General features: G+C 45.9%; 1 protein-coding gene across 3 annotated transcripts in view; it reads left to right on the forward strand.

The window, feature by feature from the left end:
* MYRIP (myosin VIIA and Rab interacting protein) overlaps nucleotides 1-13,561 on the forward strand; it is a 204,581-nt gene that overhangs the window by 74,526 nt on the left and 116,494 nt on the right. Inside the window, exons 1-3 of one of the 3 annotated variants that reach the window (XM_037030386.1) lie at nucleotides 1,895-1,912; nucleotides 4,045-4,047; nucleotides 5,463-5,684. In XM_037030386.1, the coding sequence (XP_036886281.1) occupies nucleotides 5,467-5,684 (218 nt within the window). In that variant the 5' untranslated portion in view covers nucleotides 1,895-1,912; nucleotides 4,045-4,047; nucleotides 5,463-5,466. Of the gene's footprint in view, nucleotides 1-1,894; nucleotides 1,913-4,044; nucleotides 4,048-5,243; nucleotides 5,248-5,462; nucleotides 5,685-13,561 lie in introns of those variants that run through there. The other 2 variants (XM_037030387.1, XM_037030385.1) reach the window with 2 other exon arrangements.

The raw sequence follows: 13,561 nt of genomic DNA on the forward strand, positions 1-13,561 counted from the left end.
GTATTCTTGCTTCCCTCTCTGAAAAGCTTGCATCCTGACCTCCAGCTGTGCAGTATGCTTCGTGCTGCTTTCCTGACCCCAAAACGAAAGCTTTGGGAGGTTTATATATGAATCATTTTCTCAGGGCCAGGTGAGTGCTTCGGGGTTGTTTCAGCCCAAGTCCGACTGTGAAGTCTATGAACTTCCTGCTCTGCCCATCTGCCATCCTGACTACGTAAGAACATCCCGACAACCTTAGAGACTTAATCACTCTCATGGAGCCCTGTTCTTGAAACCCCTCGATGTCCATAAACATGTATAAATGCAGTGAATTTCAGCGTAAACATGTCTGACTCGGAGTTCCGAAACTTTCTGCTATAAAGACACTGTGATGTCTTCTCTGCCAAACAACTTTCAAAGGATTACTATTATTTTTTACCTTTACCTGAGTGAGGCAGAGGAACCAGAGAAATATTAGAGAGAGTGCACTTGGTAGAACTCAGAGCCACAAAGCAGCTGCTTTGCTTGAAAGGAGTCCGTGGCACCCCAGAAAGGGCCCGCCCTCCACCACGGTGCTGGGACAGGATGACAGTGGCACTGTGCTGGGGGTCAGCGTTCCACCCCGTGACGAGCCCACTCCAGGACATTCCCTCCTGCTTCTTCATAATCCCCACATGTGAGGTGTGTCTATGGTCATCATCTCCCCCACCTCCGGGCTCCTGGCGTATTCACCCACATCTGTGACCCTTGGTGCCTGGCACGGCGCTACGAGAAAGTCAGCATTTGTTAAATGCATGAAATAACACATGTCCACGTTCAGGCCTAGTTTTACCATCAGGTGTGGTTTCTATAATTAAGTGTATTATCTGGCTTTATTGGCCATAAGCTCTCTCTTTGTTAATTGCTCCAGCATAAAAGTGATGCACAAAATTAATAAGCCACGAGAATCATTTTTTCAGAATGGTAAGATGAGAAGTATTAGCACACGGGAAATAGACTTTAGAGGTGGGTGATTTGAGGCAATGCGATTTGGTTTCACAGACAGGATGAAATATTGAGTCGTGGGAACATCGGCAGCATTGCTCCTCACGGTTAGTGGCTTACCTTTTAGCGCAGCTGTTGCCCTGGATGTGTGTTTGAGTGTCCTTTGAGTATCTTGTCTGTATTTTGCAACACAGAATAGTATATAATGCACAATACTTTGCAATTCTCCTTTGGAACCAAGTCTAGGGTGGTGAAGTAGACATAAATGAAATATACTAAAATATAATGTATCGACGCACATAGACCGTCAGAATTGTGAAAAGTCTACGAAGGAGAAAACCAAGGCTCTGTGAGAGGAAATCACTGGGGGACTTAACTTACTCGGAAGGGTTAGGAAAAGCCTTTCGTGGAGAAATGGAAGGGGGTGAATGGACTTAGGATGAGCTTTCTTTTCTTTTTTTAAATTTTATTTAATCTTTATTATATTTTTCCATTACCATTCAGTCTTCTTCTACCCCCTCAGCAATCACCACACTGTTGTCCATGTCCATGAGTCCTTCTTCCTTTTTGCTCAGCCCCTCCACCCGCTAACCTCCTCCCCCAACTAGCTGTCATCTGTTCTCTACCTATGAGTCTGTGCTAATTTTCCCTGTTAGTTCAGTCTGTTTATTAGATTCCACATATGAGTGAAATCATATGGTATTTGTCTTTCTCTACCTGGCTTATTTTACTTAGCACAATGTTCTCCAGGTCCACCCATACTATCACAAAGGGTAACAATCTTTTTTTTACAGCCGAGTAGAGTCCCATTGTATAAATGTCCCGTGGTTGTTTCATCCACTCACTGTTGATGGACACTCAGGCTGCTTCCACATCTCGGTGATTGTAAATAATGCTGCAGGGAACATAGGGGTACTCATTCTAGGATGAGCTTTCAAGAAGAGAGACTGTGTAGGCAAACCTCACAGAAGGAAGAACAGGGGATTTTGGAAGAACAGCAAGAACTCGAACAGGCTGTGCAGTTAGAGCCTCCTAAGAGGAGGGGGTCGGTGTGGAGGCCAACAGGCCACGTGTGCTCCTGTTACATCTGGAAAAAATACTGGAACCTGTGAAAGCATGTGAAGCAGGTGGGTGACCCAGATTTTCATCCTCGAAAGGTCCTTCTTGCTGTGGCTTGGAGAAGAGATTGAGGAAGAGGAAGAAGTCTCCTGGGTTTACAGAAGGCTGAGGCCCTGGTCTCAGGAGAGATTAGACCAGGTCAGACTTCAGTGTAGGGGGGGGGCAGTGGGGGCGGTGGCAGCAGGCAAAGCAAAGATGGAGACAAGTGAATGAACGCCAGATCGTTTCTATCTAGAAGATACAATGTGTCGAACCTGGATTGACTATGATAGGTAAGGAGAGACAAGACCAGGAAAAAGTCCCGAGTCTGGCTTCAGGGGTTAGGTGGCTGGAGGAGTGGTTTTTCAGGGACTGATCAAAACTGGTGTTTGCGGTCCCGTGAATCAGGACACAAAGCTCATAAAGCCCAAGGGATTCTGTAGATTGAGTTCACAGAGCTGTTCTGATCCCCAAAGACTTTCCTTCCTGGATGTTTTCTTCCACTTAACTTAGTGTCTCTGAAATATCAGTCAAAGCTGGTTGATGGAGGAGGCCGTTCTTACACTGTTTACAGGCGTCAGAGCCACGGGTGACTTAGCTCGGCTCTTCATCTGAAGGCCTGGAAAACGGCATGTTCGTGCATCAAGACAAAAGCCCTCTCCTGTCTCCCTGCAAACATTTCGTTCAGCAGAACATATACATGCAGTGTTTTACCTCCTGGTATCAGGAGCTGGCCTAATGTAGCCTCCCCTTTAAACACGAGACTCAGGCTTCCCGTATTACCCAGTGCTCCAGGCACAAACCAGTATCGGAGAGCGAGGGGCAGAGTGCGCCCCGCATGACTGCAGGTGCGTGAACCAGCTCAGGACACGTGGAAGCCGACGCCACACGCACTCTTTGAACTGGCGTGGGAGGGTGTTTATGCTGTGCTGTCGGTGAGTGGAAAATGAGGTTCTAAAACCAGATGCAGATTTCCAACTGTGATGGAAGGGTGAAGTGAGCCTCTGCAATCCTTCTTTGTACTAAAAATACTAATGAAATATAAGGTTTAATATAAGAAAGAGAAAATATTTGCAAATCATAAACTGAGAAGGGACTCGTATCTGAATACATGCGAACTCTTTCAATACAATAAAAAGACAATCTGCTTTAAAATGGGCAGAGGATTTGAATAGATTTTTCTTCAGAGAAGACGTGCAAGTGGTCCGTACGTATATGAACAGATGCTCAGCATTATTTGTCACTAGGGAAGTGCACATTAGAACCACAATTACCGTATTTTTCAGACTATAAGACACACTTCCCCCTAAATTTGGGAGGAAAAGGGTATGTGTCTTATAGTCCGAATGTAGCTTGCCTGGCTCTCTGTGGAGGGGAAGGGGGGCGGTGGTGGAGTGGAATCACAGGTTATCAAATATTTTACTACATTTTTCACTTCAAAAAAATTTTTTTCTATTTTCCTCCTCTAGAACCTAGGCGCATCTTATGGTCCAGTGCGTCTTATAGTCCTAAAAATATGGTAGATATCCCCTCATACCTCCTGGTATGGCTATAACAGAGTTGGTGAGGGTGTGGAGAAATCAGAGCCCTCATATTCCAAGTGGTACAGCCATTTGGAAACGGTCTGGCAATGTCTTAAAAAAGCCAAACACAGCATTACTGTATGACCCAGGGATTTCCGTCCGGGAATTGAAAAGCTAGATCTGCACGAACACTTACACAGGGATGTTCAGCGCAGCCTTGTTCACGATGGCCGAAAGCAGCAGCAGCCTGGGTGCCCCTCAGCTGAGGAACGGACAGGTGAAACATGACACGCCCATGAGCGGGACATGATTTGGCAGCAAAAAGGACTGAAGTGCTCACGTATGCTACAACAGAGATGAGCCTTGAACACGCGCAAAGAAAGAAGCCACATCAGCAGGCCACCTGTGGTCCAATTCCACTCATGTTATGTGACCAGAATAAGCAAAGTCCTAGAACCAGAAGGTGGACTGGTGGCCAGCAAGGACGGAGGGGGCAGACGGGGGGGGGGGGGGTGACTGCATTAGTGGGGGCTTCCTTTCTGGGTGGAGGCTAGTGTTCTGGAACCAGACGGTGGCGGCGCTTCACAGAACTTTGTGAACATACTAAAAACTCCTGAATTGTACACGTTGAAGAGTAAATGTTATGGGATGTGAATTATATGTCAATTTTTTTTTTAAAGTCAACGGGGAAAGTAGGAACTGGGAAATTCCCAGGGGGTAGAAGTGAAGAGGGAATCTGAAACCTGAGTGATCAGCCTCCTCCACCAGGCAAAGCAGGGGCCGTGGGCCCTGCCGGCAGGTGGCTGCGTGTCCCCTTTGACCTGGCGGCGGGATACGCAGCCTGGGGGCAGGAGATGAGGCTTGAGCCTCCTGGAGCTGAAAATGAGATTCCTGCATAAAGTTCAGGGTAGAAGGCTAGGCACAAATAAGCAATGTTTAGAAAGAAAAGGGGGACATAATTCCTTGAATGGAACAGAGGGCTTAAATCATACGAGAAATCTGTGAACCGATTGGTGCCTACACACCCGAAAATCTAAACAAAAAACAGTTTTCTGGGCTTCAAAACTAAAACAGTTTCTACAATATCATTCCACTTTCAAATAGGAGGAATTTGGGAGGCAGAGAGAGGGAGGGACAGGAGAGGATGGACGCCTAAATAGCTCAGAGTAGTGGAATACAGGTAATTCTCACATTTCCCCTTTCCCCTAACCCTGTCTCACTAGTTGCCGCATGTGTCGGGCAAAGGTGTCTCCTCTCTACGCCGCCATTGTTTACCATTTATGTGGATTTTGAGAGTTTTCCTCTGGTCGGTGGACCAGAAAAAGGGAGTTGTCTTTTACCCAACTCTGAATCACCCCTGCTTAGGATGCGCCCATCACCCAGCTGCTCTTTATTGACTCGCATTGATTTGAAAGCTTTTAAAACCTCCGGGCGCTTCCGTTTCCAGGGCCGTGAAATGGGGCCAGCGCATCCTCATGGACCCTAGTCCCAGCAGGGCTGTTGTGAGGATGGATGTTTTAGCACAGTGACACAGTAACAGGATCTCCTGCTCCTTTGAGAAGGTGTTAGTTGATTAAGTTAAAGGTTTTGTTTTTCGAGGATGTGCTTAGTTTTGTAATAATAAAATGTACCTCAGTCTAGTGTCTGAAATAGAAGTAGTAAGGTTCTCGTGCTCTCCCTTAGAAAATGTGACATATGGAAGCACACAAAATTAGTTCCCGTTTGGGTACCATGTCGGGTGGTTGATCTCCGTGAGTTTTATTGTTGCCCAGGAAGACCCCCTGTGTGGCTCGGCCTGGGGAAGGGCTGGGGTGGGAACGCTCTGGGGAGAGAGCTCCCTGACCTGGTCTGCTCTTTCCTTCTCCTTCCCTGTGCCAGCGAGATGAAGCAGAAGCTGGACGAGGAGGGCAGCAAGTGCAGCATCCTCTCGAAGCACCAGAAGTTCGTGGACCACTGCTGCATGCGCTGCTGCTCGCCCTTCGCCTTCCTCGTCAACACCAAGCGCCGCTGTGGGGACTGTGCGTTCAACGTCTGCAAGAGTTGCTGCTCCTACCAGAAGCACGAGAAGGTGTGGATCTGCTGCGTCTGCCAGCAAGCCAGGTGAGTGGCGGAGTGTGCCCCCGGGTCTCGGCTGGGGCCACCACCCGTCTTCCTTCAGCCAGGTGCGACCAGCATGATTGATCGGCCTGCAGTGCTGAGTGCGGCAGAGAGATTACCCAGGGGAGGTGCTGGGAAGGATACTGTGTGAGCATCCCAGAGAGGACGAGAAGGGGTCATATTTCTCCTCTGGCCTCATCTGTTCATTCATTTACTCCACAAGTGTGTGTGGGCATCTTGGGAATTGGGCTGGAGGCCAGAACCGTGGTGCTGAGTGAGGCAGGTGGCTTCGGGGGTGATTGGACGCATGAAAGTCGAGATGCTGTGCCCAGCCGGTCGGGTGAGTCGTATGCAGCACTCGGCTCACACATCTGTCTCGGCTCCACTGGGCTGCCCACCCTGTGGTGGGTGCTTCGAGGACAAGGGACTGTCCCTGTCTCATTCAACTCCCTTTGTAGCATGTACGTAGCTTGACGTGTAAGAGGCGCACAAACCTCTGTGGGCTGAGCGATAGACCAGGACAGGGTTCAACAGCAGAAAAACGCATGGTTCAAACGGGGTTTTGGGAACTTTAACGAGAAAAGGATCCAGAGAGTGTTGGGGTGTCCTGAAGAGGTTTTATAAGAGGGGCCCCCAGGTGGAACTCAGGAGGAATCACAGAGCATTCTTGGACAAGGTGTGGCCTGCATTAAAAAGACAGGTTCCCAGGGTGTGGGGGAGGTCTAGAACAGACGACTCCTTCAGTGGTTGGTTTATGTGAAGAATTTGGGTTTGATCCTTAAGGGGCTGTGAAATCGTAGAAAACAGCAGCTGAAAATCATTGAAGTAGCAGTCATGAAAATACGCTATCCTTTACTGTTTTTTGATATATTCACCCACACACAGAAAGAAGAAATAGTATCCATACAATCTTTTTTTCTTCAGTTTTTCTGTTTCTCTTCTGCATGGGTCAGATAATCTCCAAATTTACTGAACCGTTAATCGCAGGGAAGCATACCGTCACAGCCTCTCCACCCCACATCCCGCCTGAGGTGTGTGTGTGAGTTGAGTGTCGATTACTCCTGAAGGTCACCCTGCTGCCATCACCCAGCAGTGATGGTAAGTGACGAGTGTGCTGCTTCGGGATCCCATCCCCCGTGGATGGAAGCACGTTGCCTCAAAAGCCAGTCTTCGGACTCCCATCCTGGGCTATTGTATTTACACCAGACTGTCTCAGGGAAGAGCCAGACATTGAAAAATAAGTGGTAAAAAAGGCAGCAACAGGCTCCTTAAGGCTACATTTTAAATTTCCATTTCCCATTTCTAGGCTCTTAATCAGGAGGCAGGTGGCTTAGGAAACACCACGTAACTAACTTTTGCATCGTGTCAGCGTGAGCATCCATCACAGTGCCCTGAGTCTCAGTGGTAGGACATCGGGAAGTGACAGACCACGCCTAGGAGCATACCTGGAAAGACATCCAAAAACCGAGTGTACGTTTGTTCCAATGTCTGGAAGAAAAGGGAGGGTTATTGAGGAGTCTTCCACGTTCGATGTGTCTAGCATAGACACAACACACCCCCAATTGTTTAAATCGGAACTGGCAGGAAGAGGTTGCTGAGGAGATGTTGGGAATTTTGCCATTTTCCTCTTGAGCGATGTCTGGTGGGGACATCTCAGGAGTCTTGGGATTGTTATTGTCTGAAATCAGGACGGATGGAAAAGGTGAGCTCATTTCTCATTTTTCCATATTGTTCCGGTTCCTCATAGGAACCTGTACAGGAAAGAAATGTGTGGTACCCAAGGCAGGATTTTGCCTCTTGAAATTGCCCTTGCACTTGATAGAGAAGCGTGTCCAGGTCAGAGTACCTCAGGTGTATGGACTGGGGCCCGACGGTCTTTTACACTTTTAATTACAGAACATCTCAGGGGAGGCAGGATGCCTCAGGGAAGCCTATTTCCCGTATGTAGTCACAGGGGTAGAAGCCTCCAGCAATATACGGGACAGAGCAAAATTCATCATGTGAAGCATTTAAGGCATGTTTTTTGAATTTATTGTTATTCGACGAATTTATTATGGAATGAATGATGGATTCTTTACTTGGGAAGTTATATAGCCAGTGGGATGCTACTGAGTCGTTCCCTTTGTCGTTTTTTATTATACATACACTTATGTCCTCGACAACTCGCGAGACAGATTCATTCAAACACAGAGCAGGACACCCAGCAGTTGCACTGGGAGGTCCTTCTGCCGGAAACACAACTTGCACAGTAAACACAGCCCATGCCCATCAACCTTTCTCGCTTGGGCTTGAACTGATTCAAGAAGGATGTTTCTGTGTTTCTTGGGAACAAATTGGCATCCTAGTTCTTTGCTTTATTATCAAACCTGTTCTCTCTGATTTTTTGTCATTTCGTGCAGTTACCTTTAACAGACCGATTTGAGAGATTGTTTTCAGGGAATGCGAGAAAAAGATTATGGTTGGAACTGAAATCAAAACACATCTCCTCATTATGCCTGTGGCATTTGCTTTGGATTCTCTGAGACAACATCAGGCTTCGTGTCTTTCCACTTGGAGTTGAAATCTTGGCGATCTGATCATTCGTCTCTTGGTATTCCACAGCCCACAGGATTCGCACATTAGCATACTGCCCTTTGGCATAAACTCCACAGTATGTTTTAGAGATGCCCAGTGGGGGTGCAATATCCCTAAGAATTATCGCTACGGGATAAGGGCATTTCCAGGTTAACAAATACGTAGGGAAATAATGAATCTCACTAGAAAGCAAGGGAATAGAGTTTATGCTTCGAGAGCTATTTTTTCCTCATTAGTGATTTTTTTCACCATTCTCCTCTGTTGACAAGGGTAGTTTGAAAAAGGCCTTCTCATTCATTGCTGGGGAAGTCGAAATGAGCATAACCTTTTACCAGCGTGTACCAAGAGACTAGCATGTCCAAAACCTTTGGCTCAGTAATTTCATTTTTGAAAACCTATAAAGAGGAAAAGACTATATTTTTAAATGCTTTACGAAAAATGATGTGTTCTGAATTATTTGTAATATAAAACCCAGAAATAATCTAAATGCCCAGCAAATACATTTAACAAATACAAATACATTTAACATGACAGAATATGACGAGACCTTTAAAAGAATGTGCGTATTGGGTTAACATAGGTGAGTTATTATGTTAAAATGTTAGATTTAAAACTGCAATGCAAAATATGCATGCACTATAATCACTATGTAATGAAGACAATATAGAAAAAAGACTGAAAAAATTAATGATCAATGCTATTTATAAATAATTGTTCTTTGGAAGGAAGACTTATGGATTATTTTTTCTTACCTATTTTCCATTGTGTTTTCAAGTTTTTCACATTTTGCCTGTGTGATTTTATAACCATGTATAAGTAAAACAAAAATTAAGAAATCTTGCCCTGGCTGGTGTAGCTCAGTGGATTGAGCGTGGCCTGCGAACTGGAGTATTGTGGTTCGATTCCCAGTCAGGGCACATCCCTGGGTTGCAGGCCAGTTCCCAGAAGGAGACCCACGAGATGCAACCATACACTGATATTTTTCTCTCCTTCTCTCTTTCCCTTCCCCTCTAAAGATAAATAAGGAAGATCTTTAAAAAAAAGAACAAAGATTATACAAAAAATAAATACAATAAATTTAAAAAAAAAAGAAATCTAGGACTTGGTCCCTGGCTGGTATGGCTCAGTAGACTGAGCACCAGCCTCCAAACCAAAAGGTTGCTAGTTTGATTCCCAGTCAGCGCACGTGCCTGGGTTACAGGCCAGGTCCCCAGTGGGGGGCGTGCGAGAGGCAACTGCATATTGATGTTTCTCTCTCTCTCTCTTTCTTCCTCCCTTCCTCTTTCTAAAAATAAATAAATAAAATCTTTTTAAAAATCGGAGGTTAGACCACCTCAGGCAGTAAGTGGGTCCATGACCCAAACAAATGCCGATCCCCTCGGGGAATTTGAATCTTGGGTGGACTGACATATCAGTGGAGGACAGTTAGAGCTGAGTCACCCTGAGACAGGTGACAAGTGTTGACCGTGGATAGCGTCCTGGTTGGCCAGATCACTCGTCCTGCCACCCCAGTCTCCGATGCTCAAATCTTCACTCAATTCTTTAAGGCACCAGACCACTCCATTAAATTTCCTTTTCACAGAAGCATCCAGAGTTCATTTCTACACCTTAAAACAGAACCTAAAGAGCCATCGCTGATGCAGGGGACACCATGCGATCAGAGCTGGAAGATGGGACGTTTAGTCCAAAATGGCCGAGAGGCAGGTGACCGTCCTGCTGTGGGACTAAGGAAGGGCCCTTGTGATTTCTTCCACGTTTTCTAATCTTCGGTCTCGATATTGGCAGGCCTACCCGATAATTAAGTGTGCCCTGCAAGAGAAAGGGTGCGTGAGTTTCCAATTTTCTGAAACCCCTGGTGCGTGGCAGACGGGAAAGGCTTCAGCTGTGGCACTAATTAAACGTGTGCTAGTGAGCCAAGGGCGGCCTCTAGAAATGAAAGGGGTGACTCCTTTCGTAGCTCAGGTGATTTCTCCTTATTTACTTTCAGCCAAGTTAATGGGACCTAAATGCCCGCTAAACATAAGGTGGGATCTTAGGTTACTATTTGATTTTTGACATGACTCAAAGGGAGTTCAGGGTTGAAGGATATCATTATTAAAACTTCTTCTATTCTCACCTATAGGGACAAATTTCCTCGTGGAAATTTTTTTTAAAGGCATAAAACTGGTGCTGAACACTATCTTATTGAAGTAGTAAATAATATTTCTCTATGCGGAAAAGAAACCAATGGAAAAGCCAGCTCATGATAAGATGCATTTCCAATAAATGTGTGTTTTCTGCTTATCAGAATTTTAATATATTTGTTTTTGATCACTTGTGTCTTAGTCAAAATTGGTAACTCAAGCCAAGATATTTTGAAACGTTGAACTTCGTGGCTCAAAAAAATTATTAAATTTAATACATTACACATGTTGCTAGGCCAAAGAATGACAACATGGTGATACATTTAAAAAACTAAACATAAAAATATATGACATTAAAGTAAAATTCTATGAAGGAAGCAGGATAGGAAAGAAATATCTGTTCAAGGAGAAAACTGAAAAATGTTCATTTGTGTTAAAAGAGTCAGCAGACTAAGGCCCACAGACCAAGTCTGGCCTGTGCCCTGCTTTATAAAAATGTTTTATTGGGACAGTGTTTGCTATTGTCTGGCTGCAGGCAACCACAACAGCAGATCTGAATAGTTACCACAGAGACGGCACAGCCCGCAGCCTCAACGATATTTACTATCTGGCCATTTCCCCAAAGGATTGCCGACCCCCAGCTTACACCAGTCAGGGCCCATTGCTGAGATTTCGGCACATTTCCACCCTGAGAGCATCGGGACAGCTCACCTGAAATGCCAACGAGGATGCAACGGCAACTGTGAACCTCGACCATGATGCACAGCAGGGCATGTCTGGGGATTTTAAAGGCTGGCAAGACATCACGCAGGCTAGTAGCATCTGTCCTGTTAATTGACTGCAGACCCGTGGAGCAAGGAACCCCACCGAGAGGGCCACACTTTCAGGCCTTGAAATAATGAGTGCACTTAAAAAAATAATGGAATCTTTAGCATCTTCACCCTTCTGACCGTGACCTGTCTGGCAGATGTCATCGTATCAACTTTGCGTGTTGACATGGTAGGAAAAAACCCCAAATTTTCCTCATTCTAGACTGGCATTAAATGTTTGTTCTTTTAAAGACTTTTCTTTGATTATTTGTAGAGAGAAGGGCAGGGAGGAAAAAAAAGAGAGGGAGAGAAACATCAATGTATGAGAAACATCCATTGGTTGCCTCTTTTACATGCCCGACCAGGGATCAAACCCATAACCCAGGCGTGTGCCCTGACGGGGAATCAAACCAGCGACCTTTTGCTTTGCAGGATGACGCCTGACCAACTGAGCCACACCAGCCAGGGCAGACTGGTATTTAAATTTTTGGATTCGATCTTAAGGCCATTCGGTATTTCTCAGCATCACCTTTGCAGCATGTAATTAACCTGGTACTTCCCCGTCAACTCCATCAGTGCTTGATGTGTCCAAGGGGCAGAAAGATGAAAATAACACCTGAAAATATAAGAAGCTTCTGGACTAGATATGCCGCGAAAGAGCCTTGAAGGCTTTAGGGAAAAAACTAAAGAGGGGAGTTTTATCTTTTGGGCAAACACTGAAATAAAGGAGGCCATTAAATCGAAAATGACCTGCTGTCACAGAGAATGGTTCTCATTTAGCCCCTAATTGATGCTACGTTCACATCCAGAGAGAAAATCGATGGAAAATGTTCTTTAAAATGGACCCAGCAGTCAAACATCTTGTCATCATTTGAGTGGGGGGGAAAAAGAGTCAAAAATGTAAAAAGTACCTGTGCCTCAGATGGTCGATGACTTTCTGGAGGTGGAACACGCCCTCCTCTCTGGTTCGCCTCCCAGCGTCAGCCATGCTACCCCAAGGACGGGAAGAAGCCTTACAAAAGACAATCCCCACGAGAATAATGCTTCTCCTCCCCAGAGCACTTCTCTGTTTTCAGCTGCCTCTGGTGAGGACACACATCCAGAGCAAAAAGACCTTGTAAAAATGCCTTTTCCTAAGAGACACAGCTCTTCTGGTCAGGCCAGGCTTGGCCCAGTATCTAGGCAGCAAGAAGCAGCTGGAAGCCCTAAAATAGGTTTCACTTTTAACATTCACTGGAGGTTCTCTTTGGCTAAATAATACAGAAACAAGAGAATTAATTCAGAATGACGGGAGCCATGCCCTGGACTTAAACCATGTATGGTCACTAACATTCGCACCAACATCACTGAGCAAATACAGAACACTGTGCATTTGGGTTCTAATGCTAAGGTCTGCTCCCTCTCCACCATAGGAGTGGTGAAAGCTTAGCTAGGAGTTAGGAAGGGTGTCCCTGTCCCAGTTCCCATCTCCATCCCCATTCATCTTCCCACTTCTTGGTCTGACCATACTTTCTCTTTGAGCCTTCCCAAGCTGCACAAGAGCTGTTCATTAATCTGGGGGTTTTGTAACAGTTATGAAGATGCAGTCCTTCCACTCAGATTTTATAGATTAGAAGTCTTTGGCAGGGGTGATTCTAAAGGCCCAGGCACCTCTGCTCCTCACTGGCACCCGCTCTGACCCATGCATCCCTGAGCTTGCCTGGCATTCCCTGCCTCTCAAGCTTGTGCAGGTCCCGAAAATGCCTTCCTGTGCTCTCAGTGCTGTCTGTGAATGCCTTGGGTTTTTTGCTTTTCAGTAGCACCAGAACTTTTAGCTGGGGCTTTTACTTAGGGAAGTGAAAAGTTTCTAAGGCATGTGAAGCTGAAAATGCATTATCTTATCTCCATTGGTCCTGGCCAGCATAAAGACGGGGCCATCTATTGCCCATTGCATAAATGCAGAGATTCAAGCCAAGAGGCTCGAGGGACTCACCCAAGTTCACATGTTTGCTGGATGGTAGACGAAGCCTCAGCAGCCCTTACTGAGCTCCTGAAAGCCAGGACCCAGCATGAGGGTCAGCTTCTGGCACATAACAGGCTACCAGTTATCCATGCTTGACATCATGAAAGAACCACACCCGAATCCTGGAACCCCTCGCCCAGCACTCTGTCAGGCCGTGCAGTGAGAAATGGCCATATCGATAGGAATGAGACAACGAAGGATTGACCCTGGTTTGGGAGAAGCCTTTGAACAATACCTGGGAATCAGATAGGGGAGGAGAAACAGGAGAGTTAACATTTGGGAATTTCCGTCCAAAACCATTCATTCCAAATACACTTAATGTTCCTTATTTTTGCCAACCATTGTTTTTTATGCTGGTCGAGGATATAGTAA

Source organism: Sturnira hondurensis, unplaced genomic scaffold (genome assembly GCF_014824575.4).
Source record: "Sturnira hondurensis isolate 20B ecotype Veracruz unplaced genomic scaffold, ASM1482457v3 Scaffold0020787, whole genome shotgun sequence".
NCBI classification, from domain to species: Eukaryota; Metazoa; Chordata; class Mammalia; order Chiroptera; family Phyllostomidae; genus Sturnira; species Sturnira hondurensis.